This window comes from Microtus ochrogaster, chromosome 21, assembly GCF_000317375.1.
Source record: "Microtus ochrogaster isolate Prairie Vole_2 chromosome 21, MicOch1.0, whole genome shotgun sequence".
Classification (NCBI taxonomy): Eukaryota; Metazoa; Chordata; class Mammalia; order Rodentia; family Cricetidae; genus Microtus; species Microtus ochrogaster.
In genome coordinates this window covers 10,887,057-10,900,999 of record NC_022022.1, presented here as the reverse complement: position 1 = coordinate 10,900,999, position 13,943 = coordinate 10,887,057, and the positions used below count along the sequence as shown (strand labels likewise).

The 13,943-nt window shown below is 45.0% G+C and overlaps 1 protein-coding gene across 1 annotated transcript in view; it reads right to left on the bottom strand.

Moving 5' to 3' along the window:
* Positions 1-13,943, bottom strand: part of Dennd2c (DENN domain containing 2C) — a 72,567-nt gene that overhangs the window by 18,862 nt on the left and 39,762 nt on the right. Inside the window, exons 6-8 of the mRNA XM_005357134.3 lie at positions 12,165-12,261; positions 3,871-3,915; positions 1,428-1,615 (exon numbers count right to left, since the gene is read on the bottom strand). Of these exons, the coding sequence (XP_005357191.1) occupies positions 1,428-1,615; positions 3,871-3,915; positions 12,165-12,261 (330 nt within the window). The remainder of the gene's footprint in view (positions 1-1,427; positions 1,616-3,870; positions 3,916-12,164; positions 12,262-13,943) is intronic.

Sequence of the window (13,943 nt, the reverse complement as noted above, 5' to 3'; positions counted from 1 at the left end):
TCTCTCTCTCTCTCTCTCTCATATGTAGGTCTTCCTAAACTAGACATGGTAGCACATGTCTGTCATCTTAACACTTGTAAGCAGGTCATGAGGTTAGAGCCCACCTGAGCTACCTATCGAGTTGAAGGCTCACCTAGGCTACAGTGTAAGAATGTTTAAAAGAGGCCAGGCAATGGTGGTGCACGCTTTTAATCCCAGCACTCGGGAGGCAAAGGCAGGTGGATCTCTGTGAGTTCAAGGCCAGCCTGGTCTACAAGCGTGAGTTCCAGGACAGGCTCCAAAGATGACTCAAGGCTCTCTATTTAGAATATGATGAATATGATAATATCATTTCACCACGAATTCTGAAAGCACTCCTAGGTGACACTGAAAATTTTCATGAGAAATTTGATTTATATAGTTACTCATTGTTGGAATGTTTCTAAGGTTCTCCTCTTCTCTGCCCCTGGATCTTCTTTGAAACACACTCTTCCTACATAGCCCAGGCTGGCCTCTATCTCCTAAGTGCTGGGGTTACAGGCATATCCCCACACTAGCTGAGTTGAGGCCATTTAAAAACGGAAACACAGGCAGGAAACGTCTCTTAGGTCCCGGGACAGTGGTGCTTCAGTGACTCTGGAGAAGCGTGTAGTTCAGGGTTATAGAGCCACAGTCCTAGAGTGACCACATGCTTACGAGGAATAAGAGGTATTACCTGGCTATGATGGCTCATGGGCACCATAAGGCATGAGGCAGCCTAGGCTACATAGTGAGTTCCAGGCCAGCCTAGGCTAGACAACAAAACTTCATCTCTAAAAACCCAAAGAAGTGATACGGTGCAGGCAACAGAGCAGAGAGTGAGTGTTTGCCCCTAAGGGCCCATCGTAGCCATGCTGAATGTGTAATTCAGAGAAAAGGCTCTTCATGCAATAAGTGAAGAAACTCAAGTATAAAATAAGTAAATTCATGGGGCCAGGGAGATGGCTCAGCAGGTAAAGGTATTTACCGCCAAGCCTGATGACTGGAAACCACATGATAGAGAACTAACTCTCATCTCAAAAGCAAAGGGACAATAAAATGTCTTCTCAAACTAGGCAAGCAAAGAAGAAACCAACAAAACGAAATAGACAAAAAGAATACCAAATGTAAACGAATTAAAACGTAAACCCTTTCATGTGTGCCCTGTGAACCTGCAATGGGTTTTATTTGCTATTTAATGTCACGCTGCCCAGAGTTCAAGGGGGTCAAGGGCAGAGCCACAGACAGCGCTTCTGTGAGGCAGGCAGGCTGGGCTTGGCGGCTCCCAGCACCTGGGAAGCCGAAGCAGGAGGATTGCCCATTCAAGGAGAACTTGGGTAAGAGCCTGTTCAATGTTGGTGAACCTGGCAGCGACAACAGTCACCGTGAGTAGCAAACAGGAACCTTCTGGGCGCGTGCTGGCCACCTACCTTGCTGGGGAACTGTTGTATGACCTGGGGGACGTAGTTTGTCCCTGATGCCTTCTTCTGCAGGGAAACCACCACGAAGAGCTCAAAGAGCTGCTGCTCCTGAAGTTCGATGAGATCCCGCTCCAGGGTCTGGTAGTGGGGGTTCCTCTTGCAGGGCTGCTGCAGCTGTGCCAAGCGCTTGTGGCGATCTGCAACGAGGTCACATTTCAGGTTCCCCGTGCCCTTTCCTCTAGGCCCACGAGTCACGTTTCTCACAGGGAGAACCCTTTGTGGTCGTGTGCTGGGTGAATGCAGCCAAGCACACTAGCACTGCTGCCTGGGCTACGGCATGTGAGAGGGCAGTGCTCAGGGTCCTATGCCACCTCTAGCAAGCACGGGGATGGACATTTGCGTCCTAACTGATGTTCTGCATATTTACAACACACTCTATGCATGTGCTACATATAGTCTTCATGCAGTGCACCAGGACACAGACAGAATGCCTAGGAAAGAATTCTAGACTGACCACTTTTTCTGGTAATGTTGTAAAGACATAGAAGAGGGGAAGATTTAATGGAAGAATGGAGTCCTACACAGAGATTAAGTACAGGCAGGGCAAATCTAAACCAAAGCCAACCTCACATCAAAGAACTCATCCTTTTCCTTCTCCTGGCATGCATTACTAAAAAGAGATGGCTCAGTGGCTAAGAGCATGTACTGTTCGTCCAGAGGACCTGAGTTTGTTTCCCAACACATCAGATGCCTCATCCCTGCCAGTAACTGCAGCTCCAGGGTCGCCTGACCCCTCTGGCCTCTGCAGGAACCTGCACTCACACGCACAGACTCCCACAACGATAACACATAACTAAAAATAAAATATTTGAAATAATTTTTAAAAACTAAACATGTAGATCTCTGAACAGAAGATCTAACAATAAAGTCAAGAAGCTACATCCACCTGATTCTTAACAAAAGAACTAAAATACAAACCGGGTGGGTGGGGGGAGACCAGCCTCTTTAGATGATGCTGGGAAATCTGGATATCCATCACCTAAGAAAGGCCGGAGCTGGACCCCTGTCACTCCATAAAAATCAATTCGAATGGATCAAAGACCTTAATGTAAGACAGAATCTGAACCTGCTGGATGAAGTCACAGGGGAAACACTTCCAGATACAGGCACAGACGATGACTTTTGAATAGGACACGGATAGTTAGGAAGTAAGAGCAAGATGGATAAAGGGGCCTGCAGGAAATTAAAAAGTGTCTGAGCAGCAAAAGAAAAAGTGAAGAGACAGCCACAGAAGAGAAAAGCTCTGCTGAATTTCACCCGACAGAAGATGAATACCTAGAGCACATAAAAACAACAACAAAATAGATAAAAACTCAACTGTTAAGCAGGCAACAGACCAAACAGACGCTTTTCAAACCAAGAGATACGTGCGGCCAAAAAGTTCGCAAAAGAATGCTCTACACCTTTGGCCATCAGAAAAAGGCAAATCACAACCACATTGAGACTGCCATCCCCTCCCCACACATAATGACGTCTGCCACTAAACAAGTTACACTGTGGATCAAAATGCTAAGAACTCTAAAGACACAACCAGGAACGGTTCTTAGAAACACCCAGTTTCGCAGATGTGCTGGGAAAGGGTGTGCTGACCCTCCAAAGGGCTGAATTCAGGTCCAGACTCATGCGGGTCTTGTTTCTCATTAGCAACGGCAGTAAATTAGTCACCCTAACACATCACTGCTGAACCCCATGACGCTGTCAAGTTTCATCTTTAGTCAGGCTACAGAATCCAAAACCTGGAGCGATTTAGGTCAGTGGAGAAGCACACGGCTATTACTCATGCGAGCAGTGCCAGGACTGCCCTCCACTCGGCTTTGACAACTTGTGACTCCTGCTCTTTGTGTTAGCTGCTGCGTGTCAGCCAGTTAAACAAGAAATAAAACAAAGCCTGCTGTGACAATCGTGTGATGAGGACTCGGAGCTCATTAGGGGCTCGTACAGGAAAAGCCAGAAACGCACGGCTTCTGAGCCCTGACATGAATCGCGTCCTGCTCTGGACTAGAAGGACCTGCATGTAAACATCGTCTCCTTTCTTAATGGCAGAGATGGGAAACGCACTTAATGGTCACATGGGTTACTAGAGAAAAGCCAGCTCTTTGGGGCTAAGTGTTTGTTGTGAGGATGACACACGCTCTTTCGGCTGCTACAAACCGCACGTGTCTGGGCATGCGGAGCTGCCCTGCCCCCTCAGAACCATCCTGGTTTACCTCACTCCTCAGGAAACAGCTGAAAGTACTACTTAGCTCCGCAGATCTCGGCAGGGGCTGGGAATGAAGCAATGGCCTACAAAGTGAACTCCACATGGGGAAAACCACGCTTAATCACAAGGGCAGGCCTTGCTCCACCCGCAGCCAGAAGCCAGGATCATGGACGGAGCAGCCGGCTGACTCACTCTTTGGCAGGTTCTCGGCATCACTCTCGTTCCCACTGGTTTCACCTGGAAGAAAGGAAGAGCGGCAGAGTTTCCGTTTGTATTGTCCACCAGAACGAGAACAATGGAAAACTGCCACACTCCAGGGCCTCGAGTGAGGGATGGGGGTCAGGTTAGTAAAGGTCAAATTAGCACAGCTGTTGAAAGAGAGGCAAGGCCCAGGAGGTCCCCCTTGTCTGCAGAGGATCTGAAACCGGCAGTATGGAATCTTACGGGGATTTTGTAGTATTGAGTCTGTAAGAGCATTTTTATAAATTAATCACAGTAAAAGATTAATAACTAATGTCAAAATACAGAATTATAATAATACATAAGTAAAAGTTATGTGAATATGGCTCTCCTGGTTCTTTAATATTGTACCTAGCCTAGTTTGGGGACAACATCGGAACTGCAGCCTGTGTGCTGGAAGGAAGGGGACGATGAAGGCACTATGACCGCACTGGGCTATTACGTGTGGGAGGCTTAGACACAAGCTCTGTGACTCAGTGAAGCTCAGCCGAAGGCTGCGTGGCTGCCGACAGGTGGGTGGCACAGTCTAGCGAGCACACAGGACACAGGGCTGATTCACATCCCAGGCAAAGGAGAAGGGCAGATGGCAGCTCCACCACGCTGCTCAGGACAGTGCTGGGCCTCAAGGTTTTCAGACTGTTTCTGGAATTTTCCATTTGATACTTTCACACCTCAGCTGACCACAGAGAGCTGCAGCTACAGAAGGTGTCCCTGGAAGCAGAGGAGGAACTCACCTCTATCTCCTTCCACGCCGCAGAGACTCTTAGCCTCAGCGCTGGGATCAGCCGGCTTTCCGGATAATTCTAAGTCTAGTTCAGAATGAGGTCTACTTTTTATTCAAATAACTGCACAGCTTTAAATAAAGTACCCGCACCAGGATGAAGAACACAAACCTGGACACCGTGGATTTAGAGTATGAGATGTGGCCACTGTGGGCCGACCGAGAGTCTGGGAAGCAACACACTGCCTTTGCCGTGGCTCCACTAAACACTGCGCCCACGCGGCCGGCTCTCTGGCCCCCAGTCTCCAGCAACAGCACTGCTTAGAACTGTTCTTATTTTCCCCACGCACATTTTAGGACTTTTGTGGATAGGGGCTACGCTCTTTTCACACAGGAGTGTTAGGTGTGTATGTGTCTGTGTGTCTTTTAAAGGGATCGAATGTAGGGGCTGTGCACCCTGGCTACCAACAGAGTGTTCTGTACCAAATTCTGAAAGTATACCAAAAGTGAAGGTTGAGAGAGGGGGGGGGGGGAGGGTTGGTGAGTCTAATCCTAGAACCATATGGATAACCAACTCTCAAAAACTGTCCTCTGACCTCTAAATTAACACCATGGCATTTCAACCTCCCCACACAAAACAACAAATAAAATATAATAGGTTTTTTTTTTTTAAAGGAACTTTCTAGATTAGGTCTAAAAAAATTAAAGTCAACTAAAAACTGCAAAACAAGAGAAAAATCTTTAAATGTGTTAGGAAAATCAGAGCCTAACATTCATAGATCAAAAATATTTGTGAATTTGACAATGTAGCATTCTGAAATGTAGCCGGGCCTGCTGGCCACACCTGTACCCCAGAACTTGGAGGCTGGCACAAGAGGATCAGGTTTAGTAACAGCATCAGCTACACATGGTGAGTCCAGGACAGCCTGAGCTACATGGCCTCCTGTTTCAAAGACCAGAAAGAAAACCCTGAAATTTTCTATCTAATAAAAAACTGAGCAAACTCAAAAACTGAAAAATAAATAGGGAAAATATTTTTTTTGTTTTTTTTTGTTTTTTGTGGTTTTTTGAGACAGGGTTTCTCTGTGGTTTTGGAGCCTGTCCTGGAACTAGCTCTGTAGACCAGGCTGGTTTCGAACTCACAGAGATCCGCCTGCCTCTGCCTACCGAGTGCTGGGATTAAAGGCGTGTGCCACCACCGCCCGGCTTAGGGAAAATATTTGTAAGTGTACGAAGACACAAGATCTTTTTGCTTCTTTATTGTGTTTTTTAATACAGGGTCTCTCTCTGTAGCCCAGACTAGCATGGAACTTCACTGTGTAGCACAGGCTGGCCTCAGCGTGGAGTAATCCTCCTGCTGCTTCAGCCTTCTGAGTGCTGGGATTACGGATTGTACCACCATGCTTAAAACTAAGTTTCTTCCTTATTCTTTTTACTTTTCTTTCTTTTTCTTTTCTTTTCTTTTTTTTTTTTAGCAGGGTATCTCTGTTCTCTATGTAGAAAAGTTAAAAGCATGCACCACTATGTTTGGATCAAAACTACGTTTCTTAATATTTGACTAGCTATTACAAATCAAATGGAAAAGAACACATGGGCTAGGAAAATAGCTCAGCTCATAAAATTCATGCGGCACAAACATGAGGGGAGCTGAGTTTGATCCCCAGAATCCAGCTGGGCAGTGGTAGCTCACACCTTTAATCCCAGCACTCGGGAGGCAGAGGCTGGCGGATCTCTGTGAGTTTGAGGTCAGCCTGATCTACAGAGCTAGTTCCAGGACAGCTAGGGCTGTTACACAGAGAAACCCTGTCTCGAAAAAAAAAAAAAAAAAGCAAGAATAAAAAAGGTCAGCTACAGTGGTAAGAGCTCATAACCCCACCCTGGGACTTACTAAGCCAGTCAGCACAGCCTACTTGGGGAGGTCTAGGCCAAACAACAAGATAGACTGGACCATCTGGCTTCCACATTTATGTGCACAAATGTTCACACGCATAGAAGCATGCACATATGTACATACACATGCTGTGGAATATCACTTTAACTAGGCAAAGACGTGCTGCAGAGTACTGCTTTAACTGTGTGAAGGTGTGTTCCATTTGCGTCTGCTGCATTTATTTAATGATGTAAGGATGTTGTTTAATTATGTAAACATATGTTGCATATGTTTCACCTTGCCTGCCTAAGGCACCTGACTGTTTTAATAAAAGGCAAACAAGCTATTAGCTAGGCAGTGAAAGGACAGGTGGGGCTGGTGAGCAGAGACAATAAACAGGAGGAGAAATCTAGGCTCAGGAAGAATGAGAGATGAGGAGAACGAGGAAGATGCCCAGGGCAAGTCAGGCAGCTGCCAACCAGCAGATGCGAGCAGCAATAAAAGTAAGATAGAAGGAAAGAGGGGGAGAGGAAGGAAGGAAGGAAGGAAGGAAGGAAGGAAGGAAGGAAGGAAGGAAGGAAGGAAGGAAGGAAGAGGAAGGAAGGGAGGGAGGGAGGGAAAGAAAGAAAAGTAAAAAGTCTTGAGACAAAAAGTAGATAGAGAGAAACAGGTTAAAAGAGCTAGTCAGAAAAGAGCCTAAGCTAGGCCAAACATTCAAAACTAATACTAAGTCTCCATGTCATGATCTGGGAGCCCAAAAGAAAAGAAGGCCTGGTACACACACAGAAGAAAAAAGAGCACAAGGCAGAAAAAAAGGATAAATACTTAGGAAAAGGTAATACACAGAAAAGATATAGAAATTACTGATAAATATGAAAACTTTCCCAAGTTCATAATGAAAATAAATAAACTAAAAAAAAAATAAGATAATACATTTTAGGCTGAGCAGTGGTGGTGCATGCCTTTACTTGGAAGGCAAAGTCAGGCAGATCTCTGTGAGTTCGAGGCCAGCCTGGTCTACAGAGTGAGTTCCAAGACTGCTAGGGCTACACTGAGAAACCCTGTCTCAAAAAAACAAAAACAAAACAAAGCAAAAAAGGTTAATACATTTTAACCATTAACAAAAAATTATTAATCTACTTGATGAGGATTATGGGAAAGTATGTTCAAATGTTGTTTGTAGAAACAGGTTATTACCAGCTGTCTGAGACAATTTGGCAATAGCTATAAAAACGTTTAATATTAGTTTTTTGAGATGGGGGTCTCGCTCTGTAGCTCAGGCTGTTCTGAAATTCACTATGTAACCCAGGGTGGCCTTGAATTCACACAATCCCCTTGCCTCAGTCTCTCAAGTACTAGAATTGTTTTACGTCCATATATTCTTTGACCCAGGGAGTCTACTATAAGAAACTTAGATTATAAGTACAATACACGAAAATAAGTAAAAGGATGAGCACCACAATATTATTTGAATTTGTATATGTGTATATTTTTATAGACGGTTTGTCTCCAGAGGTTAAGTATGTTAGAAACAACCAAAATGTCTACCAACTATATTTTAAAAACTTGAGGTGTTGGGGACAGAATGAGTCTCACTGATTGGCACACCACCCACAACGGAGACTTTCATTTCTAGAGCTTTAAAGTTCAGCAGGGTTTGCCGGGCTTTATGTGTTGATCCTGTTGAGCTATATTAATTGTCTTTTTAAAAGGAAAACACAGAATAAAGTCTGAATAATGTAAAACTACTTATACAAGAAAAGTCATTAGGGGCCGGAGAGACAGCTCAGTGGTTAAGAGCACTTTCTGCTCTTTCAAAGGCTCCAAGTTTGATTTGACTCCAAGTACCCACCCATGTCAGGTGACTCAGAACCACCTATAACTCTAGCTCCAAGGACCTTACACCCACTTTGGCCTCCTTAGGCACCTGAATATATGTAGCACACATACACATAATTAAAAATAATTTTTTGTTTTTGGTTTTTTGAGACAGGGTCTCACTATGCAGACTTGGCTGTCCTGGAACTCGCTCTATAGACCAGGCTGCCCTCAAACTCACAGAGATTCACCTACCCCTGCCTCTAGAGTGCTGGGATTAAAGGTGTGTATTCCGTCACCCAATTTAAAAATAAATCTGTTGAGACTCTGCAGGAGTATGAAAAGCCCTGGGTTGTCTCTCTCTGATTTCAACACAGAAAACTGTAATGACAAAGCTGAAGAAAGGCAGTGTCATTCTCTAACAACTGAGACTGGAAGATAAGAATGCTCGGGTTGAGGAATCGAGAGCAGAGGGGGCGCAGGTAAGCATCCAGGCCCACCAGGCGTTGCTGACATAGGACAAAAGCAGAGGAAGGAAACCTGAGCACTGTGCTGAGTCAGCTCCGCAGACAGGATCCAAACCCACTCAGAGTGTTGTAGGCAGAAAGTAGTTACCAATTTTAGGCTGTTGTTAATCAGAATGGCAATCATTTTATGCTTTTTTATACTTAAAAGCCTTCATCTGTGTGTGAGTATGTTCGTCTGCTGCAACATCATGGAGTGGTGAAGAATAACTTTCTGTGAACTGTTTCTCCCTTTCCACCTTTTGGTTTTGTTTTTTCGAGACAGGGTCTTGTTGTTTGCCACAGCACTGTAAACCCCAGGAGCACTGCCCAATTCTGTCTTCCCACCTCCCATCTCGCTGAAGGAACGCTGCGATTACAGACATACATTACTGCATCCTGCTCTGGCCCTTGGGAGGCAGAGGCAGCCAGCCTGGTCCAAACTGTGAGTTCCAGGACAGCCGGGGCTATGTAGAGACCCTGTCTTTAATATATACTTAGTCAGTTTCTATCACCCAGCTTTTTCTGTGGGCTCAGGGGTCACACTCAGGCCATCAGGCGTGTGTGGCTGGCACTTTTGCCTGCTAAGACATTTCCCTGGGCCAGGGCAATGCCGATATTTTGCAAGCACTCATTCTAGCCCCAGCATCTTGGCATTTTAAATAATTTGCAGCTTAAAGTTTACTTCCTTATCTATAAATCAATAGTATCTGCCACACAGGATTTAGAAAGTCCATAGTAATGCATAGGAGCTGGAGAGATGGCTAAGAGCACTAGCTGTTCTTCCAGAAGTCCTGGGTTCGAATTCCAGCAACGATATGGTGGCTCACAACCATCTATAATGAGATCTAGTACCCGCTCCTGGTGCGCAGGCATACATGCAGACAGAATACTTTGGAATAAATAAATAAATAAAATACTTTTAAATACATAAATCTTAAAAAAAAAAGTCAGTAGCAATGTATTAGAAAGACTCTAACATAATGTGTCTGGTACCAGTTTTCATTTTCTGCACCTTGTTCTAAGGTGAAACCCTCTGGGGGTGACTTTGCTGGAGATAAGGAAACACAGAGGAGGCAGATGTCTAAAATTCAATGTTAACAGGAGCATTTGAGAGAGACTGTGAGAGAGGAGAGTAAGATCTACGGTCATGGCTCTGGACTCAAATCCACACTTCCTCTTCTGGCTCAGCTTCTCCAGCTGTGAGAAAGGACAGCCCCTTACCCTTGATGTGGCATTACAAATGAGATGAAATCTTCAAACAATTATTTTATTCAATAAATATCAGGTGTTATTGATAATAACAGACAAAGGCATTTCATTCCCAGAAGAAAATGAAACGTGTCTAAGTATTTCCCTTTGCAAATAGGATAACATGGGCTGGGGCTGCGGCTGGCCAGTAGTTAAAGCACTCATCATACAAGCAAGAGGACAGGAGTTTGGGTTCCCAGAACCCATGTAAACACCAGGTGGTTGTGACAGACCACCGGTGACTCTAGTCTCAGAATGGAGCCAGGGACATAGAGCCGTGTGTGTGTGTGTGTGTGTGTGTGTGTGTGTGTGTGTGTGTGTGTGTGTGCGCGCGCCTGTACCCCTCACCTAGTAAGTGAGACTATCTGCATCGGAGAGCTCTGGGTTTGATTGAGAGGTCCTGCCTCAAACGAATAAGGTGGAAGAATGATAGCAGAAAACCATCAGTCTCGGGCCTTCACTGGGGCGTTCACATGTACACCCACACACACGAGCACACATGGACAGGTATACATCACAAAGAGAAGAAGAAAAAGAAAAGAAACTTGGAAAACACATTAAACATGGCAACCAGCTCATTGTGTGTATGCGAGACTGGATCAAGACCAGTCTTCACAGTCAGAACAGAGTCTTTGGGACCCAGATGATCTTAGTTTACAACTTAAGTGTTTTAACATTGAGTCGACTTGTAAAGGAAATTAAGACATTTCTCTTTGTGACTCTGTAAAGATAAGAGACAGTGTCCTCCGGCAGGGCTGCTCCCTTAGGAACTTTCTGTCTCTTAGACAGCCGAGCTAAGCTCCTGAGGCTGTCCTGCAGATGCAGACTGGAGCTGGACCAGGGCACACAGTGAGGCAGGCAGGAACTCTTCATCTACATGGCATCCCAGCCCCCTGGGGGGTTGTAAGAAATAAAGTCTCCCCAGAGAGCCCGGGCTGGCCTGGAACTTCAATCTTCCTGCCTCTGTCTCCCTAGGGCAGGGTTACAAGTGTGCACCATCACACCCAGCCCTTTTCACAGGCGTTTTTATGAAAACACTTATAATTTGTTGTGACTACTCCAATTTTCTTACCTAGGCTACAGTAAGTTTTATCTAGCCATCTGCATGATAAATTACGGAGGTCCAGAGATGTGATACAAGTAGGGTACCACATGTCTGTGGCCACGGTGGTGAATGTCTGTACCCTGGCACCTGGAGGTTGAGGCAGGGGGACTCCAAGAGTAAGACTCTATTTCAAAAAAGGACAAACTAGAGAGCAAAGTGGAATTACAAAATAACTACTCAGGGGGCTGGAGAGATGGCTCAGAGGTTAAGAACATTGCCTGCTCTTCCAAAGGTCCTGAGTTCAATTCCCAGCAACCACATGGTGGCTCACAACCATCTGTAATGGGGTCTGGTGCCCTCTTCTGGCCTGCAGACATACACACAGACAGAATATTGTATACATAATAAATAAATATTAAAAAAATAATTACTCAGACTTTAAGAAATTTAGTCTCATTGGCTTTCAATTGTTTATTTATTCACACAATGTATTTTACTTTGAATTAAATCAGAAGGAGTTGGAAGCTGACCCTTGAAGAGCCGAGTGTGAAGGAGCTCATGTTTGTACTCCCACAGGCCGGAAGGCTGACGCAGAAGGCTCATCACAAGTACATGGCCAGTCTGGGATACACAGTGAGTTCCAGGCCAACTGGAACTAGCAAGTGAGCCTGTCCAATCAGACACTACGTTACAGAACAATGCTCCCTTCAGATGCTGTTATGGTCTGAACGCAGAATGTCCCTAGAAGCTCGTGGTTTGAATGCTTGCCCCAGCTGGCACTATTCAGGGCAGCTGTGGAAACTCGAGGAGGTGGGGTCTGATTGGCAGAAGCAGGATGTGACACCAGCCCTGGCTTCTTCCTCGCTGTCTCCTAGTCTGCTGCATGCTCCACCACCATGAACCGACATGACAGACAGAGTCCTCTGAAACTGTGGGCCAAACAAATCTCCCCATCCTTAACTTGTGCCTGCAGCTGGTCACAGCAGCAGGAGACTCACACACGAACACTACAAACAGATGAGCAAATATGGTTCCTACCTTTGGAGGAGGGTGCTTCTTTTCCAGTGTAAGGCTGTAACTTTACCCTCTTCTTCCCTCTCTTAGATTCAAAAGTATCATTTATTTTCAAAACAAGCTAGAAAAAAAAAGACAAAAAAATGACAAAGCTGGTATAATTACAAAATTACAAAGATGGTGGCCAAGGCCACCACCACAGTTCTCTGTATGACTAGCATTAATACAGTAAATAGTTTTTTTAAATGTAAAATTCTCTTTGAATAATAAAAACCTTAACATTTTTCAATTTTGCACTAAACTGGTATCATTAGATGAAGTGTGTTCTCAGACTCTCTTCAAAGCAGGGAAGGAAACTGCAGGACCCTGTCCTTCCAGAAGAACCCAGAGATTCTGTGTCACTCCGTGTCACAACACGTAGGGAATGTGTACTGCACTCCCTACCGTGATTAAGACTTTGTCAAGTCTTCACTCGCTCAGAGCAGGAAGGGGAACAGTCACCCACTGCAGGGTGCGGCTTGGTTATTTCTGCTCCCAGGAGTTTCTCCCAAGAGGAGACAATCACGCTGATGGAGATTTTGCCAAAAGGAGTACACGCTTTGCCACTGTGGGCGCAACTTATTTTAGAGATGTCATAAAAATGGGAGACTCTCAAATTACTCCACACCGAGCTGCTTTCCTCCAACTGCAATCAGATCGTTTATTTCTAAATCATTCTATAGCCATTTCTCTTTAGTAAGCATTACTAAGAATTTTTTCCTAATATCGGGGAACACGAGTGTGTGGAAGAGAGTCAGAGAGACATATAGACATTTTAAAGCAAGAAGCTGATTAGCTTCCATGCCTGATTTTCTCTTTTCTTAAGGTTCCAAGCTTAAGTAATGGTCTTGCGTTATCACACTGCCTAAGTAGACCTGTTAACAGACACTGTGAGACGAGAGTCCAGACTGTTGAGGAGGGCGCTCATGTTCACGTTTGTCCTTGTAGACTTAGCAATCCCGAGGGCGACAAGCTGAATCAATCCACTACAAGCAAAAGCACACAAGAAACACGTGCAGGTCTTCACTCTCTAGACGAAATTGCTCGCTTTGAAGACTTCTGTAGCTGCCATTCAAGTGAAAAAAATCGCCAGTGTTCTTCAGCGTTGCCTTTACAAAAAAGTAAGCAGGAGAATCCGAAAGAGAAAGGTATTGCTACGGACTACAGAAAAGATTTATGGGAGCAAGCAAGTTTTAGGTGCAGTAACACCTAAGATAGGGTAAATATTAATGTGGACTTACAAAGCAGAATCAAAAGTGTGCCCACATATTTGAAGGAAACGACTGTTCTGGGAACATCAGATTCCGGCTATGCGCTAGGATGAGGAGCCTACACCGACTCTGCTGTAATGGCAGACACTGCAGAGCGACAGAAAGGACAGCAGCTGCTTACTTGCCGGCCACAACACCAAAGCACCAGGGAAGGCACTAGCAACCCCAACCCCACACACAGGCTTCCACAGCAGGAAGGAAGGAAGGGTGGGGACCAGGCATGTGCACGAGATCAGAAGGCAATTTCCCTTCCAGGGAAAGCTGCAGTCATCAAAGAGGACATAAATGAAAAGTCCCTGAAGATACTTAAAAAAAAAAAATCTATTGAATCTGGGGCACCCTAAAAGGACTTAAAACCTTTTGTCATATTTATTTTTGTTTTTTTTTTATTTTTTTGGATTTTTGAGACAGGGTTTCTCTGTAGCTTTTTGGTTCCTGTCCTGGAACTAGCTCTTGTAGACCAGGCTGGTCTCGAACTCACAGAGATCCGCCT